Source organism: Mustela nigripes, chromosome 4 (assembly GCF_022355385.1).
Source record: "Mustela nigripes isolate SB6536 chromosome 4, MUSNIG.SB6536, whole genome shotgun sequence".
Classification (NCBI taxonomy): Eukaryota; Metazoa; Chordata; class Mammalia; order Carnivora; family Mustelidae; genus Mustela; species Mustela nigripes.
Genome location: NC_081560.1, coordinates 37,210,875 through 37,224,115, shown reverse-complemented (window position 1 = coordinate 37,224,115; position 13,241 = coordinate 37,210,875). Strand labels below are relative to the sequence as shown.

General features: G+C 42.1%; 1 protein-coding gene across 3 annotated transcripts in view; it reads right to left on the bottom strand.

The window, feature by feature from the left end:
* The window catches only part of DOCK4 (dedicator of cytokinesis 4), a 431,767-nt gene that overhangs the window by 80,595 nt on the left and 337,931 nt on the right, over positions 1-13,241 (bottom strand). For all 3 annotated transcript variants that reach the window (XM_059396554.1, XM_059396556.1, XM_059396555.1), the window contains exon 27: positions 9,590-9,684. In XM_059396554.1, the coding sequence (XP_059252537.1) occupies positions 9,590-9,684 (95 nt within the window). The remainder of the gene's footprint in view (positions 1-9,589; positions 9,685-13,241) is intronic.

The window sequence follows — 13,241 nt, the reverse complement described above, 5'->3', positions numbered from 1 at the left end:
TTCCACTCCCACCTCAAACAGGAGACATCATCAGTGACTATCCTATTAAAGAGATAAATCACCTGCAAGTAACAGTATTAAGTGGCAATTTTCCATAGCCACTAGCAAAATCAATGATGATAACTGAAGAAATCATTAAAATTCCCAAAGTAGTTTCTCTAAAACTTACATTATGAAACTAAAGCTTAATTATCAGATAATGGAATGCTAGCAAGGAGGAAGTAGTTCATCCTTAACACAGGGTTCTAAGCACAGATGTTCTGCTTTGGTATTCAATGGAGAAATATACCCAGTCCCACTATGCCAGAGTATCACATAAAAAAAACACTTTCTGGCCTATAACCATAGCAGGCCCATAACCATAACTGGATGAGCATCCAGTGGTAGTGAAACAGGACATATCTGGGATTTAGACTATTGGACCTAATGTCCGGGAAAGCGGCCAACACATTCAACCTTCCAAGTAAGAAGGTTATTCCACAGCAAAGATGACCCATTTGTTATTTATATGTTGGGTCCCAAACACACAAACAACATCCACAGCTTATTGGCCTCACTGTCACCCAGTGAGTCTTAACCTAGTGGCTCTGTGGATCACCCAGGAGCCTTTAAAATACAGAGAGATACCCCCAGAGATGCTAATGAAGGGACTGGCGTACAGCCTGGACAGCAGGAGTGTCAGGACTCCCAGGTGATTCTCAGGTGCACCCCGAACCGAGAAACACTTCTCTAGACAAAGTGGTGCTTCTCAGACGTTAGTGGGTACCTGGTGATCTAAGTTAAAATTCAGATTCTGCCTCAGTAGGCCTAAGGTGGGGCCTGAGACACTGCCATTTCTAACAAGCTCCAGGGGATGCTCTTGCTGGTCATCCTTGGTCCACCCTTTGAAGAGCAAGGCTCTTCAGAGGACTAAGCCAGAAACACATTCCAACAAACTCTGCCTCACATTCTCCTGGCTTCTAGAATTCCATGCCAGTCATTATATTTGGTAGTTCTTAAATGGGGAATGCAGTCCTTGTTCTAGATTGAACACCTTGTCCTCTCACGAAGGCGGTGTCATCCTTAGGCACCAAGAGGTACAGGGCATAGGACCATGATCTTTGGAGGAGCTTTGGAAAATGCAAAGACCTGAAAAAATGTTATGGGACCAAATTTTAAAACTGCAAAATAACAACTAAAATTAAGTTCATTGCATGTCCACAGAATACAACATTACTTATTTCATTGCTTGTCCAATTTCATATTTAGGCGACGTCTATTATATTTAAAAAAAAAAAAAAGGATAGGTTACCTTTTACAACTTCACAGGAATTCCTAAACATACAGAAATGCTGAGAAATCACAAGCAAACGGAGTTAAACGACTCACTCACAGGCCAATAACTTAAAAAGCAAAATGTAAAAATTGCTTTTCACTTTCTCTCTTCAGTAAAATGCGGTGTGGGGATCTATTTAATATGTTTGATATGTTGAGAGGTAAGACCTCCAAAAACAAGACTTCTCAGAACTAGAAGGACGGAAAGTGAGTCTACTTCAAATGCTTTGCATTTATGCTTATAACACTCAGCTCAAGTCACGAAGGCAGCTCCCAGAGCTTTGTACAGTAACTCAGCACTGAGTCAGGATCCGGGCACACAGGCTCCAAGCCAGCTAAAGGCATTTGTACATTATTTTTCCTTCATTGTGGTCAATACCTGGGGTGTTTAGGGATCTTTCTTTACTTGTTCCAGTTTTTCCAAAACCATGTGGCTCCTTTGGTTTTATTCTTTTACTCATGACTCAGTTTCTGAATATAAGGACATCTCAAATCCCAACACTCTACTTCCATAGCCAAGAAAGCTTTGCAATCTGTTACTACAAATGGTCAAATGACTGATGGCTGCCACAGAAGTGTAGGCACAAGGATGACTTCCCACAACCTTCATCTATGGGCACAGCACCACAAAATTTACACATGAAAGAGGAACTGGTGCACAGGAAACCAAAATTTTTGCTTCAAGATTTTCAGCTGCCACCTCATTCTGGCATTTAGAAAGTTCTGAGGCAAGGCTATCTCCCTGCTATTGAAATCTCATCTACTTTTAATTTGTCTGTGGTAAACTACTTGGACCTGATAATATGCTTAAGTAAAAGGCCGCCTCCACAGATTAGACCTGGACTTGGAGAAGCAGCTTGTGGAGAAACTGGGTTTCAACAAGACTAATGTTTACACATTGAAACCCTATGGAATTCTAATGGTGGAGAACAACAACTTCCCTACAACCTGGTGGATGAATAGGGGTGGGAGAAATCAACACAAAGACACTGGGGGCAAAGGCAAATCCTTGAAGGCCATTCAGGGAACTGATCTAAGCTAGTGGTCCACAAGCTTTAGCGTGATTGACAAAATCATCTGGGGGATTTCTAAGACTTCAGGGCCTTACCGCCGCCGATGGCCTGGTGAGCTCCAGAGGGGGCCCAATGAGACAATTTTTTTTTTTTTAAGATTTTTGTTTGTTTCTTTATTTATTTGACAGAGAGAGATCACAAGTAGGTGGAGAGAGAGAGAGAGGAGGAAGCAGGCTCCCTACCGTGCAGAGAGACTGATGCAGGGCCTGATCCCAGCACCCCGGGATCATGACCTGAGCTGAAGGCAGAGGCTTTAACCCACTGAGCGACCCAGGCACCCTGAATGGGACAATTCTAATGCATGTGATCAACCTGTCTCATTTTGGGGACTGTGTCACAGATGGAGGAGAAGACAGCCAAGGGTTGGAACTAGGAGAGCAGTGACGTTGGGGGCCTTTGGAGATCTGGCCTTGTGAACCACTGCTTCACCAAGGGCCTAGCCCACAGTCAGTTTTACTGAATGACTGTAGCCTCACCACTATATCTAAACCTACGCTTTGTTGTACTTATTTGCGTACTAGGTAATTCTAAAATGAGAAGCTGGTAAAACATTTTATGCCTTTTTAAAAGCTATTTTGAAGAACGGACTGAAGGCACTCCAAGGCGAGGGCACAGTGTAAGCCAAAATGGAAGCAGGAAATGGAGTGATTGTGCTTTTAGTCAAGGAAGCATGCCGCGTGGGTGAGGAAGAACAAGAAAAGACTGAAACAGAGAGATTTAGGGATTTTAAAAACTCCCTTGACCTTCTCCAGTGAGCAGTACCAGCAGAAAGTCACTCATGTGTCAACGGGCTCAGTTTTAGCCCATCGGGCTCAGATCTTAAGGAAGCCTCTCATTCCTGGATTCATTCTTCCTGCCAGCTCCTCACAACTCACCAGGACATGGAGTACGCAGGAGGTTCTTGTAAATATTAGCTGTCGCTATTTAAGTTCGGCACATTCATCTGGGTAATGGATAGTCCGGGTAAAAATCAGTATCTTATCTCTCCCTAGACAGTAAATTGTTCAAGGATTATTACCCTAATAGAAAAACACCACCACCTACAGCAAAAAAGAGGGGTTAGCGGTGTTCATGGGTACTCAGCAGATTAGCTGCTCAACCTCCCCACTTTTCATCGCATATTCTGTCTTCCCTCCTGTTCCTGGGCCAAGGCTCCTAGCTAAGGCCAAGCTTTCTTTGTGTGCACAAGATCAGAGCTACTCTAAGTGTGGCACTTCGTTCATTGAGAAAGTTATACCGCAAAAAGCAATGCCAGCTAAACTAAAGTGCACGCCGATGTGGTTGGTTGCCTTTCCAAGGCAAGCTGCTCATGCAGAGGGAACCGGCAGTTCTCAACAGGCACACTGCTATCCTGCACTTGTCCCAACCCCACTCCCTTCCCCTGCCCAACTTGTTCCTTCACTTATTCCTGTTTTCTTCAGTAGCATCAGTACTTCTGTCTTTGCTGAGCCATGCCTATTTGTAAGCCAAAATACTATGTTATTCCATATCTTAAAAAGAGTCCTCGTCCCTCAACTCCTTCCAGATCCCCAGTTCACTGCCCCTTTCCACAGCAAAACTTCTAAAGAGCTGTTTTCACTTTCTCAGTTCCTAGCTGTTCTTGAATTCACTCTAAGAAGGCTTCCTCCTCCATCAGTGCCCTGGAAGAGCACATGTTATGGTCATCCCTATCTCCACTCCACTGCCAGATCCGGGGGCAACTGTCAGTCTTCATCATCTCCAACCTCCAGCAGCTCTTGATACTCCTTCCCTCATGAAATAAATACCTTCTTCACAGGACATGGTACTCTGCTGGCTCTCATCTTAAATCATGGGCTGCTCCTTTTCAGTCTCTTTGGCTAGATGTTTCTCCATGTCTTGACTGTTAAAATGGCAGCATGCTCTACAGCCCTGTCCTAAGTACTTTTTTCTTTTTAATCTGCTCTCTTCCTGGTGCTCTCATTCAGTGCTATGGCTTCAAATACCATCCATAGGCTGGTGACCCTCCAAGGCGCATCTCCAGCCCTAACCTCTCCCCTCAGCTCCATGTAAGCAGGTTTAGCTTCCTCTTCTGTTTCCACTAAGATATCTAGGAGCATTCCAGACTCCTGTTTTACCCAAGACTCTTCACCTGCCCCACCCCCAAAGTTTCTCCTCTGGTATCTCCCCACCCAAGTGAATAGCACCAGCCTTCATCCTTCTGTTCAGGCCAAAATTCTAAAGGCAAATCTTCCATTTTTTTCTCTGCCATCCACATCCCATCATCTGCAAATTATGTTACCTTGATCTTCAATATCAGTCTTAATACATTCACTGTAATCTACCTGTTCAAGCCATTAACATCTTAGCTGGATTGCTGTATTAAGCTCCTAACTGGTCCTTCTTGGTTTCTCTCCCTCTTTTCTAAAAAACAAACAAACAAACAAAAATCCCACAAAAAAACTTATTTATTTATTTCAGAGAGAGAGAGAGAGAGAGAGCACGCACATGAGTTGGGGCAGAGTGCAGGAGAGGGAGAAGCCGACTCCCCACTGAGCAGGGATTCCCCATGTGATGCTCAGTCCCAGGACCCTGTGATCATGACCTGAGCAAAAGGCAGATGCTTAACCAAGTGCCCTCTTCTTGGTTTCTTTTAATGTTTCTCTACTCCCTATATTTGGGCCCCATTTTCCTCTTCTAACCTCATCGTTACAGGTTCCTTCTTGCCTCATGTTCCAGCCACACTAACAGTCTTTCAGTTCCTTGAATGTGCCATATTTACTCTGACCACAGGGCCCTTGTATAAGCTATTCCTGCTGATAAGAAGATTCTTCCTTTGCTGTCTGCCTGTTAACTCCTCCTTTGGCTTTCAGCTCAAGTTTTATATCCTAATGAAAGAGGCTTCCAATCCCAGTTCAGAACAAATTTTCTTTCATAAACATCTTCAAAGAACTATGCTCTATCTGTACGGCATTTATTTTATACTTTAGACACTGAAAAAATATTTGCTGAATCGATGGGTCAGTAAATAAATGAATGACCTTCCCTAAGAATCTTTGGATCCCATAAATTACCTATTTGCAACGCTCCTCTCATTTGAAAGCTAAATTAGCTGAAGGTAATAGTCAACTACATAATTCAGTGTTTGGTGAGCAAAAGCACAAAAGAAAATGTATGCTACATTTGAAGCCAACATGCACACAAGATAAAGAAAATAAGGGCCTGAACTTTCAACTGTAAGGCCAGAATATTTTACCTTCCTCAGTAAGCAAGTCTAAGATTTATCTCTTTGAAAATGTATAAAGCTGTGACTTTATTTTTGTACTATATTTTGCAATGTGTATGGGAAGGGGGTGGAGAGAAGCTTGTCTCAAAGTGTCCTGTATTTTTGGTACTTAATTTTCATCTCCCTTATGTTCCTTCTTTCTCAAATTGAGCAGTTGTTCTCATCAGAAACATCTACCAAGAACTTAACAGTGGGCATAATATAGCTTTGCAAACAAGCAAGAGAGACACATGTCTCATCCTTGAGCAAGTTAGGCTGGACAGTCTTACCGTGTTGCCCAATATTGGACATTCAGGTGGAAATAAACACAAGACCATACTAATCATCAAGTGTCTGGTCACAGCTTTTGGTAGAACTTCACATAAAGCAGGCAAGCCACAGGACTTGGACAACATAGTTTACAGATGAAAGTTAAAGGCTTTAAACCTACTTCAGGGACGCCTGGGTGGCTCATTGGTTGGGCAGCTGCTCAGGTCATGATCCCAGCACCCTGGGATCGAGTCCCACATGGGGCTCCTTGCTCAGCAGGGAGCCTGCTTCTCCCTCTGCCTCTGCCTGCCTCTCTGTCTGCTTGTGCTCACTTGCACTCTCTCCCTCTATCTCTGACAAGTAAATAAATAAAATCTTTAAAAAAAAAATAAAAAATAAACCTACTTCAAAATGGGAAGAAAGGACCAACACATCAAAGAATACGTATTTTGAGGGATGAGCTATTCAGTTGCATTTAAGGGTAGGGCAGTGGTGACTTTTCAGCTAGTTACTATCAATTTGACACGTATTAAGCACAGAGTGGGCAGTACAATTGGGAGTTTGGGTAAAAATGCCTCTTTGAGGGGCCCTGATCAAATGTTTGTCTAAGAAAGCACCATGGAGGGGCACCTGGGTGGCTCAGTGGGTTAAAGCCTCTGCCTTTGGCTTGGGTCATGATCGCAGAGTCCTAAGATCGAGCCCCGCATCGGGCTCTCTGCTCAGCAGGGAGCTAGTTTCCTCCTCTCTCTGCCTGCCTCTCTACCTACTTGTGATCTCTGTCAAATAAATAAAATCTTAAAAAAAAAAAAAAAAGCACCATGGAAGAAAGGTGGTAAACTTCAGAGATGTGGATCTAGCCCTTGCTTCTACAGTTTAGCAAATGATGTTTTCTTTTCAATATAAGCTAACAAGAGTGGACTAGAGTACGCCCAAGTGTGTGTGCGTGGGGGGGGGGGGGGGGGGGGGGGGGGGGGGGCGGGAGAGAGAGAAGGAGACTCCCTGCTGAGCAGAGCCAAACAGGGCTTGATCCCAAGAGCACAACCTGAGCCAAAGTCAAGAGTTGGACATTCAACCGACTGAGCGCCCCTCTCTTTAACATATTTCAAATATCTTTAACATCTTTCAGAAATTTACCTTTTAACCAGTATAGTAGTGGCTAATACTTTTTTATGGATTTCTAGTATATTCTAGAAAATACTGCATTCATAAGGCAAGAAAAATCTTACATGGTTTCATAATTTGAATGGGAAATGGCTAGGGTGTTTGCATGGGGAGAAGAGTGGGAAGCAGAGCAGCACAGAACAGTGTCTGTTCCAACTTGGCAGGTGTTCTCTACCAGACCCTGGAGTCCTCTCTCCAAATTGGATCGGACTTGCCATCACCAGTGGAAAAACAGTGCCCATTTCTCATCACCACTGACTGGAGTGGCAAGAGCATGATGTTACTGCATTTAGCAAAGGCTGATGGCCTTTTTCTTGGGTTTGCTTTGGGAGCATCTTCTGCTTAGACGTATTACACAGAGCTCATTCTAAACTAACCCATGCTCCTGTTTGGTTAACGCTGTAGATAAAGATCTTGAACACGAGGTATTTACTCAAAAGCAGAATCTATACTTCCAAGTCTGTTACTCATTTGTGTGACCATGAATCTTTATAAATGAAGTAGAGATTTTTAGGTAGGTAGAAAGAGAGAGAAAGAGACAGTGTTTAATTTTTAAAAAGGCACATTGTGGTCACGGTTTTCAGGAAGCTCAAGCAGAGCCTGTGTGGATAAGGAACAAAATGTCAAATTTATTTTTGGTTTGAATTTTTGCCATTGAATATTCTAATTCAAGTCAAAACATCCCTCTGCACACAGGGCAGGCATAATGACCACATGATGATGTTGTGTGATGGTGATGTCAGCAGCCTGGACCTCTTCCCAACTGGCTCCCTGGACCACTTCAGAGCCCTCTGCACGTACCTAGAATGTTAGATCTTTGGTAATAAGGCCAGATACATGACCAATAGCTTCCTTTAAACCTATGGCAGCCGGATATCCAGATGAAAAGATACTTGATTCTACTCACAGATATCCAACTAAATATGCTAAATTCTAAAGAGAGCTATTTCAAGAGTTTCAATTAGTCTTGAACATGGAAAAGCTGCTTCTGTACTTATGTAAAATATAATATGCCATATTATACTATTTGTTACTTCACAAGTTTTTAACACTTCGTTTTAACACCTCCACATCTATAAATGTATACTGCAGCAGAAGCCATATTAGGCGTATCTTATCAAAATCCAACCCTACATTCCTGGGGCTCTTACCACCATCATACCTGGCATCTGGGGAGGACATATGGTATCTTTGGTCTACAGATAGATACCTGGAGAATACAACCTTTATCTTGAATATGAGGATGTTTGGGGCTGGACAAGAGGAAGAAGGAGAAGCAGGCAAATGTAGACTTGAAGGAAAGAATGTTTATGAAACAGTACATTATGAGTGTGGTCATAATGTACTTCAGTTTCCTAAAGAACTTCACCTTCATTCTGTATGCTGAGGTGACAGAGACAGGAAGCATGAGACCAGATACCACCATGACACTCTCCTGGAAGGTTCCTGACATTCAGGCTGCTGCCTAATCTCCTTTCTTGGCTCCTACTCCTTCAAGTACTGACTCTGATCATTTTCTCCCCCCTGGATATGCCTAATACAAGCTAATTTTGCCAACCTTCAGAGATTCAACTTTATGTCAATATCTCCCCGAATGTCTTCTCTAGATCTAAATTTTGCTGACAGCATTATTTTCGGCTCTCTACTGGCCATATTTCTTGGCTGTATAAAAGGAACTTCAATCTTCATGTGTCCAACTTGAGGATCATATCTTACTCCTAGTGCTGAGCACATGGTAGATGCTTAATGTATCCTGCTGAGTTAAAATGAATTAAGAAAGATTAGAAAATTCTCAAGTGTCCAGCAACAGGGCTGGTTAAATAAATGATGGTACACCGATTCAACAGAACATTATATGCCTATAAAAGAAAAAAAGGAACATAAATGAATGAGGGGCTTTCTACGTATTAATGTGGAAAGAGTGCCAGGATTTTTAAGCAAAAGAGCAACATGAGGGGCGCCTGGGTGGCTCAGTGGGTTAGGCCGCTGCCTTCGGCTCAGGTCATGATCTCAGGGTCCTGGGATCGAGTCCCGCATCGGGCTCTCTGCTCAGCAGGGAGCCTGCTTCCTCCTCTCTCTCTCTCTCTCTCTCTCTCTGCGCCTGCCTCTCTGCCTACTTGTGATCTCTGTCTGTCAAATAAAATAAATAAAATCTTTAAAAAAAAAAAAAAGAGCAACATGCAAAATAGTGTATATATTAAGCTACCTGCCAGGCTCTCTATAAAGGAACACCAGAAGTTCATGCAAGAAGGTAATAAAAGTGGTAACTATAGGCTGGGGATAAGGGATGAATAAAATAGGTGAGAGGAGGATTTCTCAATGTACACTCTTCTTGTATTGTTTGGTTTCTGAACTATGTTAATGTTTCACCTGTTTAAAACAAATAGTAATATATATATTTTTCAAATGGGAGAAGTTAGTTCAGAGACAAAGAAAAAGAATCCCAGGACTTACAAACTTTCCAACTGGAGATCAAACTAGAAGAATCATTTGTACCTCCTCCCCTCCATATAACAAGCTGCAGTTATCATCAACTTAAAAGTCTTACTTGTTAGCCACCAAGCGCATAACAGTCCAGTCCTTTGGAAACATCTCTGGGCGTATCAATATTCGGAATACAGTAAATATCTGTAGCAGGAAATCCTTGGATAGGGAGGAAACAGAGCATTTTATTGAGTTATTGTAACTGTTCACACACTAAACACACACACACACACACACACACACACACACACAACACCGTTGTTGCCATTTCCAAGGCAACTACAGAGAAGGAAGTCATGCTTCCCTAATTCACCGGGAGAAGGAATCATCACCCTTCCCCTTCTCACCACCCAACTAGCTTGCTACCCTGCCCAAATGTTCTCTTTTCCTTTTCTTTCTCATACTCAGTGGGGATGAGCTTTCATTCCTCTTCACAAGCTCTAAACATTTAGATTTTATAAATAAAGAGGAACTGATAGTTGATTAGCAGACAGATATATTCTTTCTACTATTATAGCGTCCTCTACATCAGAACTTTTCTGATGGAGAGAACAATCAACAGTTCTCCCTTTTAGGTGGGTGTCAAAAATCACGAAGTTCTGTTCATTAAAAAGCATTTTAAGTGAACACCCATGTTTCTTCGAGGGCATTCTGAGGATACAGCGTCAATGGTAGGCATGCAGGTTTATAGCATCCGAGTGTGCTATGTAGAAGACACTCAAATAAGGATGTGTATTATACTGAGCCCAGTGCTGAGTGCTTAGTAGCTAGGATGGTGTCAAGGAATTCTTCACAGAGCTGTCATGCCAGAGGGTAATGGGATTTACTGAAATGTTATCTTTTTACTTTTTTTTTTTAAAGATTTTATTTATTTATTGGTCAGAGAGAGAGGAGCTAGAGCAAGCACAGGCAGACAGAGTGGCAGGCAGAGGCAGAGGGAGAAGCAGGCTCCCTGCCAAGCAAGGAGCCGGATGTGGGACTCAATCCCAGGACCCTGAGATCATGACCTGAGCTGAAGGCAGCTGCTTAACCAACTGAGCCGCTCAGGCGTCCCGAGATGTTATTTTTCAACTGATCACCTAGAAACACTCTTGACAAGAAGCTACTGCAAGACACAGAAATACCTCTTTTCAATACATTTCAACTGACAGCAGCTCAAACGCTGTAGTATACTATACTTAACGGGCACTCAAGGAGACCCCATGCTACATGTACTGAACGACATAAAGCATGCCCAATCAGAATGAGATTGGCTCAGTCTAGCTTGAATTTTGATTTATTAACTAGAAAACCCAAAGATTTGCTGATAACCTTAAGTAGTGCTAGGAATATATCTCTCTACCAATCTGATGGAAGGCAACAGTATGGTGTTGCTTAATCTTAAAAAAGAACCCAACACATGAGAGTTTTATTTATGAAACCCAACAACACATTATGTTAAACATGTAAGCTGCTTGAATACAAGATTATGGTTGTCATTCATATCATCAGAAGATAGAATCTGAAAATATAAGAAACGTGGTAGCTCTGTGTGTGTGCATGTATGCGTGTGTGTGTGCACACGCATATGCGTGTGTGTGTGCGTGTGGTTTTTTAAAAGATACTCTAACAGCTTTGATCAAATCCATAAATATTGTGACACAAATTTATTTTGGCTTCTTGGGCATCAACACACGTACATATGTACTATGTGCCGTGTGAAAATATGCCCTCTGGGTCATTTGGCTTTAAATGGCCAGACAGATCTTTGTCATTTAGGCAGAATCACCAGACAGAGTTTCCCAAATGAATTCTACATCAGGTCAGACAATCTGGGGAAACACCTCACATTCTAACCCTCTTTTTATTTTTTTTATTTTTATTTTTTTTTAAAGATTTTATTTATTTATTTGTCAGAGAGTGAGCGAGCACGAGCACAGGCAGACAGAGTGGAAGGCAGAGTCAGAGGGAGAAGCAGGCTCCCTGCGGAGCAAGGAGCCCGATGTGGGACTTGATCCCAGGACGCTGGGATCATGACCTGAGCCGAAGGCAGCTGCTTAACCAACTGAGCCACCCAGGCGTCCCTCTAACCCTCTTTTTAGAAAGCAGGTCATTATCATACTAAAACATTGAGAAACTTTTCTTAATGAATTCTAAAACTTATTCCAGAAAGTTTTTCAGTTCATTCTTTTCGGCTTCCCAGAATGACTATATATACTCTCTGCCAAAATGGATGTCTGAATTTACCTTTGAAAGAATTATATCTGAATTCAGTTTCCTATCTGGCTGCACTTGCTTAGATAGATTTCTTTTTTTCCTTCACTTAATTTACTTCACTTTAATTTCAGTTTTCCTTTATTTTATTTTATTTTATTTTTTCAGTGTAACAGTATTCATTGTTTTTGTACCACACCCAGTGCTCCATACCCTCTCCAATACCCACCACCTGGTTCCCCCAACCTCCCACCCCCAGCCCCTTCAAAACAAACCCTCAGATTGATTTTCAGAGTCTATAGTCTTTCATGGTTCACCTCCCCTTCCAAATTCCCTCAACTCCCTTCTCCTCTCCATCTCCCCTTGTCCTCCATGCTATTTGTTACGCTCCACAAATAAATGAAACCATATGATAATTGACTCTCTTTGCTTGACTTATTTCACTCAGCATAATCTCTTCCAGTCCCGTCCATGTTGCTACAAAAGTTGGGTATTCATCCTTTCTGATGGAGGCATAATACTCCATAGTGTATATGGACCACATCTTCCTTATCCATTCGTCTGTGAAGGGCATCTTGGTTCCTTCCCCAGTTTGGCGACCATGGCCATTGCTGCTATAAACATTGGAGTACAGATGGCCCTTCTTTTCACTACATCTGTATCTTTGGGGTAAATACCCAGGAGTGCAATTGCAGGGTCATAGGGAAGCTCTATTTTTAATTACTTGAGGAATCTCCACACTGTTTTCCAAAGTGGCTGCACCAACTTGCATTCCCACCAACAGTATAAGAGGGTTCCCCTTTCTCCACATCCTCTCCAACACACGTTGTTTCCTGTCTTGCTAATTTTGGCCATTCTAACTGGTGTAAGGTAGTATCTCAATGTGGTTTTAATTTGAATCTCCCTGATGGCTAGTGATGATGAACATATTTGCAAATGACAGTACAGACAAAAGGTTGATATCCAGGATCTATAAAGAACTCTTGAAACTCAACACACACAAAGCAGACAATCATATAAAAAAAAAATGGGCAGAAGATATGAACAGACACTTCTCCAATGAAGACATACAAATGGCTACCAGACACATGAAAAAATGTTCATCATCACTAGTCATCAGGGAGATTCAAATTAGATAGATGTTTTAAAAAAAATCATGAAGGTGGGAGTCACTTCTCATGGTTCACAATGACTTACGAATAGCTTAATTTCTAAAATACTGAAATTTCATCTTTTTTAAAAAAATACTGAAATTTCATCATTATCCCTCAAACCTTTTAGAGAATTGGAAATTGGAGGTAGCACCCTTAGTAATGGAGTGTGTGTATGGGGGGAGGTAGGAGAGAGTGACAGAAGCTGCACAGGGCATTGGGGAAGGTATGTGCTATGCGGTGAGTGCTGTGAAGTGTATAAACCTGGCGATTCACAGACCTGTACCCCTGGGGCTAATAATACATTATACGTTAATTAAAAAGAAGAAGAAGAAGAAGAAGAAGAAGAAGAAGAAGAAGAAGAAGAAGAAG